The 15,415-nt window shown below is 39.6% G+C and overlaps 1 protein-coding gene across 4 annotated transcripts in view; it reads left to right on the forward strand.

Annotated features, from left to right (window-relative positions):
- The window catches only part of SLC5A1 (solute carrier family 5 member 1), a 48,118-nt gene that overhangs the window by 26,548 nt on the left and 6,155 nt on the right, over window positions 1-15,415 (forward strand). For all 4 annotated transcript variants that reach the window (XM_090120837.1, XM_090120841.1, XM_090120838.1 and 1 more), the window contains 6 exons: window positions 5,884-5,988; window positions 8,177-8,236; window positions 8,592-8,696; window positions 13,177-13,282; window positions 13,511-13,591; window positions 14,647-14,867. In XM_090120837.1, coding sequence (XP_089976963.1) covers window positions 5,884-5,988; window positions 8,177-8,236; window positions 8,592-8,696; window positions 13,177-13,282; window positions 13,511-13,591; window positions 14,647-14,867 — 678 coding nt within the window. The remainder of the gene's footprint in view (window positions 1-5,883; window positions 5,989-8,176; window positions 8,237-8,591; window positions 8,697-13,176; window positions 13,283-13,510; window positions 13,592-14,646; window positions 14,868-15,415) is intronic.

The raw sequence follows: 15,415 nt of genomic DNA on the forward strand, positions 1-15,415 counted from the left end.
GCAATTGTCTTTTCTTCTAGATGATACAGTATCTGTTCAGCAGGACTTCTTGGACAAGTAGAAAATTTAGAATAATCTTCATTGTACTAATACTGTACATGCTTCCATGTGCTTGAACAGAGACCGTCAACATTCCTGATTTTGTCTTGTTTCAAAAAATGTCCTTGCACTTCATAAGCCTTTTGATTGCAGATTCCACCCACATGGAATGTGGTTATGGGTTCCAAATGGATTTGGTTACAGGATCTGGGGGGATAAAGGGAGTAAATATTTGTTCTCTAAAAATTTAGTAATTTTCTGGAAGTAAGTTACACAAATACCTACACTATGTTCAGTCTTCTTCACTTCAGGGAGCTCTTGTCTGGCTTTAGAAGGATTCAGAGCTGCCATTTTAATGATATTAAGATTAAGGGCTAATGACAGTAACAGATGTATCCATTTGGTCGAATAGATCTGAGAAAATTCAAGTTCCATTGAAAGCCTGAGGAAAGAGAAAGTTTCCTTTCTCTCCTTTCTGTGTTACTATGAGATAAATTCTATAATTTTAGGGGGAAAAAATGACTTCCTTGACTGACAGTTTAATCTGGGCTGGTTTTAACCCTGTGCAATTCTGTCTACTTGTCAACAGTGAATGTTAATACTCTTTTGTGCAGACATAAATGAGAATGGAAATGGTAAGGCAGAAAAGACTCACCATGAAAACTTTGTGTGGCCATGGAGGCACAAATAAGTCCTAATGATTCCCCTAAGACCCAGGGGCAGTTAACTAACACTGAATTCTTTAGCAACACAAAACCAACAGATTCAACTCCCTTACTTGAGCAGGAAGACAAAATAGATGACCCCATGTGCAGCATTTGCTGCTGGACCATCTCTCTTCCCTGCCCAAACTGCACACGCTAGCATGGATGCAGTGCTGGTCATCAGTGCAGTCTTAAGATCCTCCATTCAGTCTTTCATTCCTCCATTCTGTGGATCATTTTGTGGCCATGAAGGTTGATTGGTATTTTACAAAGCTAAGTCTGTAGCTAGTCTTTTTTTGGCTGTTTTGTTGAGTCCAATTCTGTGTTATTTCACTGAAATCACTGTCCTTGATGCTGTGGATGAGTCAACTCAGTAGCTCCAATAGTTCATTAGCAATCAAGATATGTAGTTATGTTCCCACTGATTGCCAGAAATTTAAATCTATCATGAGTTAATTGTATGGTATGAAATGCTGCTCCCTTTACAAAGTCTTTTTAGAGAAAAAGAGAGAAGAATCTTCAAGAAACTGATTTGAAGGAAATCTCTTTAGGATAGACCTGTATGACTTTTTAAATATTCATAACCAGCTGTACTTTATTCCAGAGAGTCACATAAGCTCAGAGAAATTCCCAGCTTTGTAACACTGGGCCTTGCAAACTGAACTTTTCTCTTCTTCTGCTCAAATACTTTCTACTCTTGTAAGAAATTCAGTATCTGTTACTAAAGAACAGTCAGCTTCAGTAGTAGCCAGTCTGTCAGGATTAACAAGTCTTCAGACACCATGAAAATCAACAGCAACAAAACATCAATTTTGAAGCTTTTCTGTTTTGAATTCTGTTCTTCAGGTTCCATGGTTCCGCAGACAGCTGTCTGCACAAAATTGTGAGTTACCTTAGAAGCCTCAGCTCCTGAGGCATAAATGCTAATAGGGCAAAGTAGTTTTTGGTGGGCATCTGATGTTCAGATATGGCTGGAAAGATTTACTGCATAGATAGTAAGTGGGAAGCATTTCAAAGTCAAAGACATAATGTACTTCAAACAAATGTCACGCGGTGTATTTGCTGTTATTAAAGCCCTGATCTTTGTAAGCAAGGTAAGAATTAAAGGGAAAAAATACTTTTTCTTTTTCCTCAGTTCTGCATGCCTTCTTTTCAAAGCCAACAGAACTGATCAGTGGCACAATTTCTCTTATCTCTGCATCCAGTTAAGTTTTACATACTCTCACAATTCTCCCCATTTGATGGATCTGAGGTTGCTGTGAGAAGCCAGTAGGGACAACTCTGGTACATGTAAGATTAGTACCTTCCTTCCACAGCTGAAGTAAAATAGGAAATCAACTTATTCTGTCAATTTCCTTACAAAAAAAAAAAAAAAAAAAAAAAAAAGGTGTGAAACCAAACCAGTTTTTAGAGTAAAAATGATGATAAAATATTAAAAACAAAGCTCTGGTAGAGCAGGAAAAGTGAAGATTTCTGTGGAATCTGTCAGAATGTTTCAGCCAGCCTGGAGGTGCTGTCTGCATCTCAGAGGACAAAGGTGGAAAGGTATCAGATGAGTCTGCTTATGGCTGTGCTGCTCCCACAGCTGTCACGCTCATTAAGAGACAGAGACACCTTACCTGACATACATTGTGTCTCCATATCTGTCTGTCTGTCTATCAGTGTCATTTAATTTGGCAATAACACCATACAGAGAACTTGAAAAATAAGAGAGCAGAATAAAACTCAACACTTCTTTCTTTAAGTTCTTTACTATGAGAGTGGTGAGGTGCTGGAACAGCTGCCCAGAGAGGCTGTGGATGCCCCATCCCTGGAGGTGTTCAAGGCCAGGCTGGATGGGGCCCTGGGCAGCCTGGGCTGGTATTAAATGGGGAGGTTGGTGGCCCTGCATGTGGCAGGGGGGTTGGACCTTCATGATCCTTGAGGTCCCTTCCAACCCTGGCCATTCTGTGATTCTGTGATTCTTTGGGTCTCAGAGCCTTGGAAAAGTCACAGTAGTATTTTTACTGTAAGCATCAAACTGATTTTTCCAAAGTGACTGAAAATGATCTCATAAAACTCCAGTAGGGAAGCATCTTTACTACAGGATACAGTCACAGCTGTGGGTTAAAAGAGAGGTATGGAAACTGTTGGAGAGTAGTTCTCAAGAATGGGAATAAGAAATTTGTCAGAGAGGAGGGATTTGAGAAGCATCTTCTGCAGGTGACTCCGAGAAGTGACCTCATGCTGCAGTGAAGGAGCTTCTCTGTTGTTCTCTGTGGAGTGGCTGAGGGCAGGTACTCTGTGCTGGAGGGAAGGCATGATCAAGGTTGAGAAAAAATGTTTGATACTGAACTAGTGCTTTCAAACTGGAAAGCAGACATTAGGAATAGAGGATATGTATGATCCTGAGAGGGAGAAAAGAAAGGCATAAACTGAAAAGTGTGCACACTGCCATGGCAGTAGTCACTGATTTGCAAAGAGCACTGTATATATGGTTTGGAACAGCAAGTGCCAGGATGTCAGTGCATCCTAAAGTTAATGAAAAGTGCCAAGTGAATCAGTTAATGAATAACACGGAAAAAACATAATGATCATCATCTGCCTGCAGTGTGATAGTACTTTTCCTGAACAGAGTGCTCTTGTTAAAACCTGACTCCTTAAAAGATTTGAAAGGAGTTAATGTTCCACATTCCAGGTTAGCTCAGTTTTTTGCCCTCTTTCCGTCCTAACAGCTTTTGTTCCTTTCAATCAACTTTCCTCTTTACTTTTCCTCCTCTATCTGTTGTAAAAATCAATTCTCCAACATGTTGCTGAGAATGGCTAACATTCCAACTTCAGCCCATCCTCTGGCTCACAGCCATGCACATGGAGGAACTGAAATACAAAGATCTGCTCTCTCAGTAACACACAGGAAAGAGGGCAGACACAAACACCCAGACTGTTCCACCTTGGTGTGCTCTGTGCTCACTCCAGCAAAGGCAAAAGGACCATCTCGTCCAGCTCGCTGGGCACAAGCATATTTGGCAGACATTCCTCTCTCTTTAACCAGTTTTAACTGCAGTTCTCATTAATTTACGCTTCCCAGCTATGATGCCACATTCTACCCTTGGTGATTGTGTCCATTGTTACGGACTGATTGTGTAGTTCTGCTGTACCAGGTGTTCTTTAATTCAGAAAACAAAATTTAGAAATTGAAAGTGATATGTGCACTGGCATTGTTTCATCCTAAATGTGTTGGTAATTTTGCATTGCTTTGTTTGGTTTCCTATTTTTCTTAAAACACAATTGTACTCCGTGTGGAATTTGAACACATTCCCAGTAATTGCTATGCTGTGCCCTCTGTTTTTAGGCACTGAGACAAATCCCACTGTAGCTTTCTTTTCTGAGAGTTTTTCATTAGCTGCTTGTATTACTTAGATCTGCATGCAGCACCTTTCAAACTTCTGGAACAGGAGAGGGAACACATTAAGTAAAATCAAGGATTAATGTGGTTAATCTTTTCTGGTGAGTGCAATTTCTGATAACCTAAATTAAAGTTTAATTCTCCATCTGCAGGGAGAACACCAGACAGCAGTTACCAATGTCTAGTATTAGTACAATATTTGTTTCTTCACAGTTATTTTTGAGAAAACACTGTTGTTGTTGTCACAAAGTGGTTAAAAGAAGTTTTTTTCTGTTATGAGTAATGTCTCTGACTTATTTGCTAATGCCTGTTACAAGACTTGTCATTCCTGTGGAAATATATTTAATCTGACAAACTGATTACATTTCTGTAGGGCACAACTGACTTCTAGAAAGCTGTAAAAAAAAAAAAGTAAAAAGGAGCAGAACAAAGTGAACTTAGACAGAAATTCCCCTACTCCTGCACAAGGACTAGAAGGTAGCAGGGGATCCAACAGCAGAAAGGAAGAAAAAAGCTTGGGAAAGAAGCAGTATAAGGATGAATGATTTGTTGCATGTAGCAACAAATTGTATGTAGCAAGGAGGAGAAGTTGTTTTTTGTGATTTCCAATTACAAGACGAAGGGTGTGAGTGCTGTTCCTGGCTATGGTGTAGCTCTAGAGAGTAAGCCTGATCTTCAGAGTGGATTTCTATGATGAAATTGCTTTTATCCTCCTGAATCTTGTGCTCTCAGGAAGATTGATTTAATTTTTACTGCTGCACAAAGGACTCACTGCATTGATTGCAGACCTGGAGATTTGTAAATACATCCACATATATTTTAGCACCCTACAAATCAACCAGTGAGTTGCAGGCAAGGAATATTTCTCCCTCTTGTAAGCTAACTCCAAACATATTGCAAGTGTATTTGGGATCTACATAAGAAGAATGTGCGGGTGCAGATCCTGTATTTATGGTTGTAAAGGAATGTTTTCAAGACTTTTAGGTCTTTCAGCTTAGAGGACTACCTCAAACCTTTTCTTTCTGAGTGGCTCCTGCCTTGTCAGCAATCCAGCCTAAACCTTTCTCGGTCTTGCTCTTTCTCTGATCAGCATTTCTTGTGTTCCCCCCCCATTCTGTCTGCTGGATCATTGCAATGTCTGGAGGTCTTTGCAGCCTTCCTTCAATGCAGCTCCTTTATTTGCTTTATTTAGCATCTTCCAGAAGCGCTCTCAGCCGTATAGCTTGAAGAATTTAATTAAGTTAATCTAATATCTTTTGACTAAAAGTCAAACAACTGTGAAATCTGTACAACTCTTACTGATTGCACAATTAGTCCCACAGTCTGCAGAACTTCAGTATGAAACAGGAGTGCAGGTTTGACACGTGTGCACTTATTGTTTCCTCCTTGAGCAAGGCAGATCTGTGCTCCTGTCTAATTGTTTGTGTATCACCCAAATGTCAGTTGGTCAAGTTTTGCATATATTTGAAAGTCTATTTTGGGTCATAACCTATGTCTCAGTTGGAAGAAGAGTTATGCAGCTTTGTATTCATACTTCGTGTTCTAGATATGAGGGCTAAAGTTTCAGATTTGATGGGGGATGGAGAAAAACAATGAAATAGTCTTGAAAGTAGTCAAGGAAGTTGGTTGTCATTCGTTCTCATTGTCACTACTTGAGGATAGACAGGCCTGAGTTCAAAATGTCAAGTGAACATGGTTTTTTCAAGTTGTCATGAACTGACCTTAAGAATCAAGTCTTGTTCTTTCTGTTTCCAGATTGGTGCTTCACTCTTCGCCAGTAACATTGGCAGTGGACATTTTGTGGGCATAGCAGGAACAGCAGCAGCTGGAGGAATTGCCATTGGAGGGTATGAATGGAATGTAAGTGGCATGCGTTTGGGTGAACATATTTGTGACATCAGAATTATCTGCACAGGTTAATCAAGGTGCCATTATTGAATAATTTTATGCTGTCAAAATTTACTCGGCAATACTTGTTTCTGTACAGGTCTACAAATGCCAGTGTTGTCTCCTAGTTATCTTCCTTGGTCCTTGTCTAAGTGACTGGGAGATGATGGCCTTTTATGTTGAATGAAGTTTTTTAGTAAATGTTTGACCCAAAGAAATCAGTGGATTCTCTTCTTATTCTATCGTTTGATTACATTAAGTTATTGATAGGGAGCACTCTCAGATTGTAGGATGTCTGGAAGAGTTAGTAGGTATTGTAATCCACTATATTTTATTTTTTACTGCAGTTTGCTATTTAGAAATTGTTGAAAAGGCTTTGATTTCTTCACAGGCTACAGGAAATTTGGGACATCCTTCACAATCACCTACATTCTAAAACTCTTTTCCCTTTTAGATTCCCCTTCTTCTGACTGTATGTGTTCCACTTACGGTTGCCATGTAGAACAGAAATATCCAAGCTGACTTAAAATGAACTGCTTGGGGTACCAGCAGCAGTATTAACTGTGACAGCATGAAGATTCACATGAGCTGATTAAATGCATTTCCTCGAATTCTCAGATGTTGTGGGTGTGGATAACAATGACCTTACGATGCTTGATTCACGTTCGTGGAAGGGATTATACCAAAACACAAACAACTTAATGAGCATTACATAGGTTTCCTTGCATTTAATTCTGTGCAGTGAAAGAAGCATACTGTAATATTCAGGTGCTTATATAAGTATTTAAAGAGAACAGTAAAGGCTAAAAAGGATTATGAGACAGTTAATCTGTCATCTTTCTTCTTCCCTTTGCACAAAAACTAAGCAAAAGAAAACAGAACAAACGTTACTTGAAATTTCACAAATTCAAAGCTCTAGGACACACATCCTCCTTCAAACATATCCGTATCTAACTCTTTGTCTCCTGGGAGATTCTCCATGGGTTGATGTAAATATACAGAGTACAACAATTGTTGTTTAGGAAGAAGCATTGATGCATGCATGTATTTGGAGAGTTACACTACATAGTTCCTCAAATAATTATGACAGAGAGATTGTTGACTGTATAATTCAATTCTCCTCTTGAAAGAAATATTGACTATTATACTGCTTGGTATTAGTATTATTCCATGAAATTACTTCTAAATTACATTAGTATGATAGCAGATGCTGAACCACTCTTTCTTGTCCATTTCTCATCTTTGATTTAAAGGCAAAACTCAAAAGATAATGTTACTGAAAACAAAAACAACCTCATGAGTGGACAGAAAAAATGTAGAATTTTGAGCAGAATGTTGTTCTCTGTTTGTCTAATTGTGTACTACTCTGTTAGGGAGAATTTACTAGCCATTTCAGTCAGAAAACTGACACAAAAATACAGTGAGATCTATAGTTCACAAAATGCACATGGCAATTCAAAATACACTGAGCAATGATAATGTGGAAATACCAAATCCTTTACTAAATGCTTGTAGTACAAATTGTATAGTGTGTGGGATCACTGTAATACACCGTGCCTTGTAAAACACACAGACATCTCACAGAAAATCAGTGCAGAAAGAAGCTAAAGAGGTATCAGAAGCACTTCTTTACCCCATTCCTAGGATTGCTGATATCACGAGGTACCACTGCAGCACAGCTGACTCTGAGAGGAAAGGTAGTCTGACTCTGTACCTGGGATGAAGCAACTAGGTCTCAGTTATTAGACTTAATTAATCCTTCTTTAATATTTCCCAGAAATTGTGGACTTATGAGCTGACTGCATTTTAACAGCATGCTTTGAGGACAGCTGGAATAAGTTAGCATTCCTAGTAGGGTGGCATTTTGATACTAGAAGGCAAACATACGAGCAGAAATCAGCAGTTTTTCTGCAAAATGTATTATCATGTGTGCTGCTTTTGGAAACTGAGCATGCAATTCAGTTTCCACAATGTGTGACAAATCTCTTAGCCAGGATTTCATTCCCAGACTTTCAACTGTAAGACAAAGGATCGAGCAACACCCATTGCAGCCCCAGAGTAACCAGGTTTGAGTGGGCTCAGTGGTCTCTATCTGCAGTTTGGTCTGATAAATGGTCTTAGAGAAAGGAAGCTAATTCAGCTGATCTTGTCTTGACTGCAGGCTCTGATATTTGTGGTTGTTCTAGGATGGCTGTTTGTACCCATCTACATCAAAGCTGGGGTAAGTAAAAACAGCGTTATGTTTTCCTGTGCTGTTTGTTTTAATTTTCCTCTCTCTTCTTGTTTGTGGATCAGGTCTGAAGTATTGCAAAGCCATTATGAATAGCACAGGAGATCTGATCACATTAGAACCTGTCAATATTACCTATATGTATATGAGTAATGATGATTCTCAAATTCTGAGACCTGAAATGTGTTTGGTACTCTGCTATTGTTCTCCTTTGATTTCTGGAGCTGCATTTGCAGCTCCCTCCCTTTGCCTCCCACTCCTACAGTATCTGAGTAGCAAAAAGCTTCCTCTAACTTGCTTTGTATCCGTGCCCTGTTGTATGAGACCTTATCTACCCACCCTGCAGGTGGTGACAATGCCAGAGTATCTGAGGAAGCGATTTGGTGGGAAACGGATTCAGGTCTACCTGTCAGTCCTTTCACTGGTCCTGTATATTTTCACAAAGATCTCAGTAAGTATAACTTCTGCAACAATTTTTCAATCCAAAGTTGATCTAAATAAAAGAAATTCCCATTTACAATTATTATGCACACAATTGACTCTGTTGCTTCCGAATGAGGTCGAATTGAACTAAGGAGTAAAACGTGTAATACATATAGTACGTGTATTTTCTTCCGTACAGAGAGATCATGTGTGCAGATCTGTTTTGCAATCTGAGTTTTGTTGGCTTCCTTGAACGTCTCTAGGAAGACTTTCTTTTTGGTGTTTGTTGGGCTTTCTCTCTCTCTCTCTCTTTTTTTTTTTTTAATGTTTTTAAGGTTTACTTCTAGAATAGGCAAGAATGGAAGGAACCTTGTATTGTATTGCACTCTGTTGTTTAGGGATCTATGAAATATGGGAGAAAATTTTCACATCCTATGAGTTTGTACATTTTGATCTCCTTGAATCGTCTGAGGAATAATAGCTGCTGCTTGTTTAACCATTTAGTTTTAGAATCTTTTTGCCATCGATTTGGGCACACAGCATCCCATGCCAAACCTTTGTTCTGCTAGGAGAACGAGCAATACTTCTTGGAGAAAAGTGCTGTTGGGTTTTCAAGGAACAGGATTTTTTGTCCCTATTCATCCTTCATCCATATCCTTTTGTCCATATTCATCCTTCACTCTGCTGAACATGCCATAGCAATACACATAGCTGAGGGAAAAGCGCAAAAGAGCAGTGAAAAAATGAGAATGATAGAAACTAGAGAACAAGAGATGGGAAAATGCAAAGGAAGTAGTAACAGCTGAGGTGAAAGGAAGAGATTCTTTTAATGGGTAAATGGTTGCTATAAAGTTTAAGTTGCTATAAAGTTAATGTTTATTAAGCATGTGGTTGTGCTGCTGTGAAATAGTGAAGGGAGCTGGTATTTTCCATATGTCTTGAAACTACTAAGCCTTTGAAGAAGTCCACAGTTCAGGTATACCTCAGTCTGTTGTTTTTCAGAAGTTGCCATGGCAGATTACTCTTTGCCCTCTGCATGGGAGCTAAGTGATAATAGTGCAATTTAAGCTAAAAGATTGGCCTTTTGCTCTCATTCTCACATCTTCACGATAACTGATCCTTGCAGAGGTTATAAATTAAACAGGTTGGTGCTATGTGGCTGGCCCCAAAGCTGGATTTCTGTATAGTTCAAAAGGATCAGTTAAATTTACTGTTGTTGCGCTTAACTACCATAATCAGAAATCCCAGGTATGTTGCACATGACACAGAGTTCTGGCAGTTCTAGCAGCTGAGAAACATTTCCAATCAGATGACTCAGTCCCATTCTGCAACACATTTGCAATAAGCCCATTAAGGAGGTTCTGAATTTAGTCTTTTACTCCCAGCCTTATCATGCCTAAGAGTTTAGTCATGGGATTTCATCCTGTTTCACTAGAGGTGTCTTAATTCCAGGCAAGACACATTCTCCATTTAAACTTCCCATGTGATCACAAGGCTGAAGCACCTTCTTGTGCACTTGTGGGAGCAAAGCAATAGTGAAAAAATCCATATAGCAGCAGATTACCAGCACCCCGCTGTCCCACCCCAGCTTCTGATGAGCCTAGTTACTCCAGATGTATGTGGTGAATTGCCACAGAACTGGGCAGAGGAAAATTTGGTGTAGAATTGCTGTAACTATTCTGACACTGTCAATTCCACGTACAAATACGGCCCTGATTTCTGTAGCATCAAACATTTTCTGCATTGTTGCATTATGTGGCTATATTCAGCAGAGCAGAATTTGCTGTATTTTATTTGCAAAAAGCAGTTTTTGGAGGTTTCAGGTACTGCCAGAGGAAGTAACAGTAGGTTTTTCTGTCCCATGCTATGCAAAACTGGGCCCAAATTGTCATCAAATGAGCATTTCCTGGAGCACAAAGGGAAGGGCTGTTCCATCCTGGACCATATCTAACTTTTTTGTGCTGTGTAGAGACGTATGCACTGCACAGAGCTAACACGGGTCTCTCTTCACAGAGACACGTTACATCTGCAGACATACCCATGTGTTGTCAATCTGTGCCCTGTCCAACCTGCAGATTTGCATTTTACTTCCTCGACCGCCGCTTTTCCAAACACTCCTTTGTTGTCACCTGGGCTTAGTGAGATTTGGTGTAGAAGGATCTTTCTGCCCTGCCCTTGACAGGCAGTCACACCTCACAGTTTAACTGCCACTTATCCTAGAAGAAGAGTGGCATGTTTTCAGGGTAGTTATTTCACGTGTTGATTCCTTCATTTGATATAATATTATCGAATGTTCTTAGTAATATTATAATCAAGGTACATTCCAATGAATAACAAAATGTGTCAGGCCATGTAACTCCTGGCTTGCTCTCTCTGGCATGCTGCCCACTGCTCTGTGATGATTAGATTCTCTTTGCACATATCTGGACAAGATTATTACTGTTTCTGTCTTTTCTTGAACATTTTCTTTGTATTTTCCTTGTTTCTTTGTTTTGTGGCTATCAACACTTGTCAGGCGAGGCTATGCTGCAAGGATCTTTGGGATCGGGACACACACCATCATTCAGCCCAAATGATTTTCAGCTGGCTGCACAAGCATCTCACGTGTGCCTGCTTCCTATGTGTGCAGTACTGTGAGTCCAAAGCCCCTGGCAGCTGTCAAGGCCTTGCTTTATAACTGTATGCTGATATTGGCCATTGTGCTGAAGAATATGGTCTAGAGAAAATAAAATCAAGAGTAATTAACTCAATTATGATAAGACAAAAACAAATTAAATTCTGAAGAAATCATAAATAGATTTATGAGAAATCAGGGCATAGGTTTACCAACATAAAGGGAGGAAGAAAGATAAACTTATCTTAGAACTTCACAGTGTAGAATAAATTGTAGAGCACTGGGGTTCATTACATTGGAGCTGGATCCTCTAGTGATATATGAAGGCTCCAAGTTAGTTATAATGCATTCTGCCAATTGTTCCACAGGAGCTGTGCATGGCTTTGGAGAAAGAGCTTGCAATGGGAAGATTATTCAGAGATGAGATAAGGATTAAATAGTATCAATAAAAGGCTATTTGTGGATAAATAAGGAAATATTGGAAGGAAATAATCTGATGGGAGGGAGGAGCAGTGAAGCTGGAAGGTAACAGCAATTCAAAGTTGCTGATAAATTGCTCAGGACACTAAATAATTAACTGTATACTTCTTTGCTAGGGTCATTTTAGGACCATTAATATTTAATGCTATGTAGGCTAAACTAAAGCCAAAAACAATAAAAGACTTACTTGGACGTAAGCAGATCAGTGGTGTGAAAAGGTGGGAAAAAATATTCCCATAGGGATAAGGGACAAAGGACACAACCTGGCAGCCACTGGGAGATACAATCTGAAAAGTCCTCATTCCTAATTTCAGCCTAAAGCCTGTAAGAAACTTAATCATCTCAAGCTGCTTCAGGGCAGGGTTTGGGGAATGGAACCCTTGTTGTGGCTCACACCTGCTTCCTGCTTGTCTTCTGCACATCGGGGCACTGCATGAGGATCTCCTGCTGCACTGGTCAGCACTACCTCATTCCCCAGAGTGAAGCAGTCCTGGCTTCAGCTACCTGCAGTGCAGTACCTTGTAGCTCCTGAGCATGTTTGAGTACTATCAGGATTTGTGCTGTGAAGTGAGGCTGACTCCCTTTATTGTGCCTTTGTATGGGAAGAGTGGCATATAGAAAGAAGGCATGCAGGTGGGATTGGGTCTGAATCCTTCATCTGGATCCAGGAGATACAGACCTCTAAGGAAAGGAGGACTAATGGCAACTCATTAGAAATGCATTGGAGTAGATCAGTCTTACTGTAAACTTAGGTGAATAACCTTGATGCAGAATATTTTTAATTAAGAAGATTATTTAATGTGTTTAAAATCTCAGTAAGAAATAGATTGTTATTCTGAATAGCTCCTTTTTCACACAAGAGCCAAAGGTCTCTTCTGTTAGCGAATGACTTGTCAATTATTCTGACAGGAACCTCAGATTTGTGATAAATTCTTTGCTTTTAATTCCCATGTATCCTGAACTAGTGAGACTAGCTATAGCACACATATGTAAACAATGAAGAAAAAGGGAGAGACTTATTGGCATTAAAGGAAGAGCCATGCTGTATCTTGGAGACATCACAAGTCCTAGCCCTGGGCATAGCAGTGAGTGAGTTCCCAACTTTATTGGAGTCCCTCAGCGTGGATGCACACAGTAGTGAGGAGGAGACTGTCTCCAGCTGAAATGATCTGCTGATAAATATCTGGGAGTTCTTTGAGAAATGTTACTCTGCTCTTATACTGAGAGAGCCACAGTTCTGAGAGGAACAACTTCTATTTTCATTTTGCTGTTGTTTTTTTTTTTTGTTTTGTTTTGTTTTTTGGTGCAGTGCTGTAAGGGATTGTGTATTTCAGTACTCCAATCATGAATGTATGATGTGCCATCACACAGAACTTACCCCTTTCCTAATATGTATCATTTTCATCTCTCACAGGCAGACATATTTTCTGGAGCTGTGTTTATACAGTTGGCCATGGGTCTGAATCTGTATCTGGCTATTATTATCTTGCTTGGTATTACTGCTCTTTACACCATCACAGGTGAGTTTGCAGAGCAGCCTGAATAAAGTAATTAAGTTAGAGAAGCCAGGAAAAAGAAAACAGGGGAGGTGGATAAGATGAGAAAAATAAAAACTCGAAAGGGGTGTCTTTTACAGTGATCTTTGTTTGAAAGAGAGAGGTAGAAATAATGAATAAAAGAAGGAAAAAAAGAAGAAAGTTTTCAGTGAGGCATTTGCAGAGGGGCTAACCTGTTTGTTCTGCCATTAGGTGGCCTCGCAGCTGTGATTTACACAGATACCTTGCAGACGTTTATCATGGTTGTGGGATCTTTCATTCTCATGGGATTTGGTAAGTAAATCACAGCACTGACAGCAGTTGATCCTGCAGTGTGGAGCCCTGTTGACTTAACTAGCAAATTTCAGTTCTTATGCCTGTTTTATCAGGGAGTGATGTGGGCATGTTGCCCAGCAATTTGGTCATTGAGACAGCTCCATTCCAAAGAACAGGTGAATGCATAAGGTACTGTGTAACATCCTATGAGAGAACAGGATTAGTGATGGGTAACGAGGTAGAGGTGGAGTTGCTGATGATACTGCTCAGAAATTCAGAGATTAACTTTTTTCCAGAAGATCATAATTTCATAGATTTTCAGATGCTAATGCTTGAAATTTCTGATTCAAAATGAAGAACTGTTGGCCACATTGCATGGTTTTTCTGTGTTTCTAGCTGCAAGCTTGTGTTAAAACAGCCCCTAAATCTAACACCTTAAGTAAGCCTTGTAGCTGACCTGTGGATGTCATTATATTGGCAGTTGAAGAAGAGCTACGCCTTGCATGTCTATGGATAGAACAGTGTGTGTGTCCAGAAGCCCATATGCACTTTAAAATTGAAAGCATGCTGTGAAACAGAACTAATAGAAATGGATCGTAAGAGAGGAAGATGGAGTGATAAGATTCTATTAAATTTCAGTTCCTCCCATTTCTAGCTACTCAGTTTTTAGTTTTCCTCTAGACAGGTCTTTCACTGAAATTAGATTAATCCACCACTGTTACAACAGAAGTAACTGGTAAGATCCTGCTGTTTGGTTTTCCCTGGGTTAATAGAGTGCGGAAATAATCTTCAATTTACTTCTCAGAATGCATGTATATGAGATGTTGAGACTGTGGAGCTTAAATCAGTCTTTGAAAGATACACAGAAACCAAAAAATGAAGGTCACTTTGAATACTTCATGGTGTGAATGCTTACATAACACTGCATACTATTTTCTGAAAATGCATATATATATATACTCTCTAGGGTTTTGTTCATCACTGTTACAGTGTTTTTCTCTTCACATTGTCTGGCTCTACTTGAGATGTCAGTGTTACATCCTTTATCACTTCTTTTGCTTTCTGTTTTTCAGCATTTAGAGAGGTTGGAGGGTATGATGCATTCATGGAGAAGTATATGACTGCAGTTCCATCCAATATCACCTATGGAAATAGTACGATTGATTCAAAATGCTATACTCCTCGAGCAGATGCTTTTCACATCTTCCGAGATGCTGTCACTGGAGATCTGCCATGGCCAGGGCTTACTATTGGTTTGAGCATCATTACTCTGTGGTACTGGTGCACAGATCAGGTAATGTGGAAGCTATATGCCTTGGAAATGCAGAACGCAAAACTCTGCAGACTTCTAGTATGATCTAAGAGTAATGTTTGCTTCTTCTCTTCCCCACAGATTGGTATTCAAAACTAGGTCACAGAAATAGCAGTTATTTTAGGACTAGTCAGAGTATTTCCAGCTTCTGGTTTCTAAACTCCTCCTTCATTAAATGGCTCCATACTGGGGCCGTTGGACCATATGTGTGCAAGAAAATGGAAATGGTGTTCCTTTGGTTCTTATAAACTGCTCAGAAGATACAGTGTTTAATTCCTTTCTCACGTTGTTTAATTTATAATTCTGCATAAGAACAAGGAGAGAGTTTGCAATGTGAACATTTACTTAAGAAACCTCATATCAGATGGTCTTGGTTGGACTGGGATGGTTCCCCAATCAGTCATCCCAGTTTGTTTCCTGTTTGTGTAGCTTCCACCTTTGCGTGCACAGTTCTGAGTGGATTTTCTTTATACATTTGGTCTTTCAGTCTGGTTCTTTCAGTCTGGTCTTTCAGACTGGTCTTTCAGTCA

This window comes from Phasianus colchicus, chromosome 18, assembly GCF_987193195.1.
Source record: "Phasianus colchicus chromosome 18, bPhaCol1.hap1.1, whole genome shotgun sequence".
Lineage (NCBI taxonomy): Eukaryota > Metazoa > Chordata > Aves > Galliformes > Phasianidae > Phasianus > Phasianus colchicus.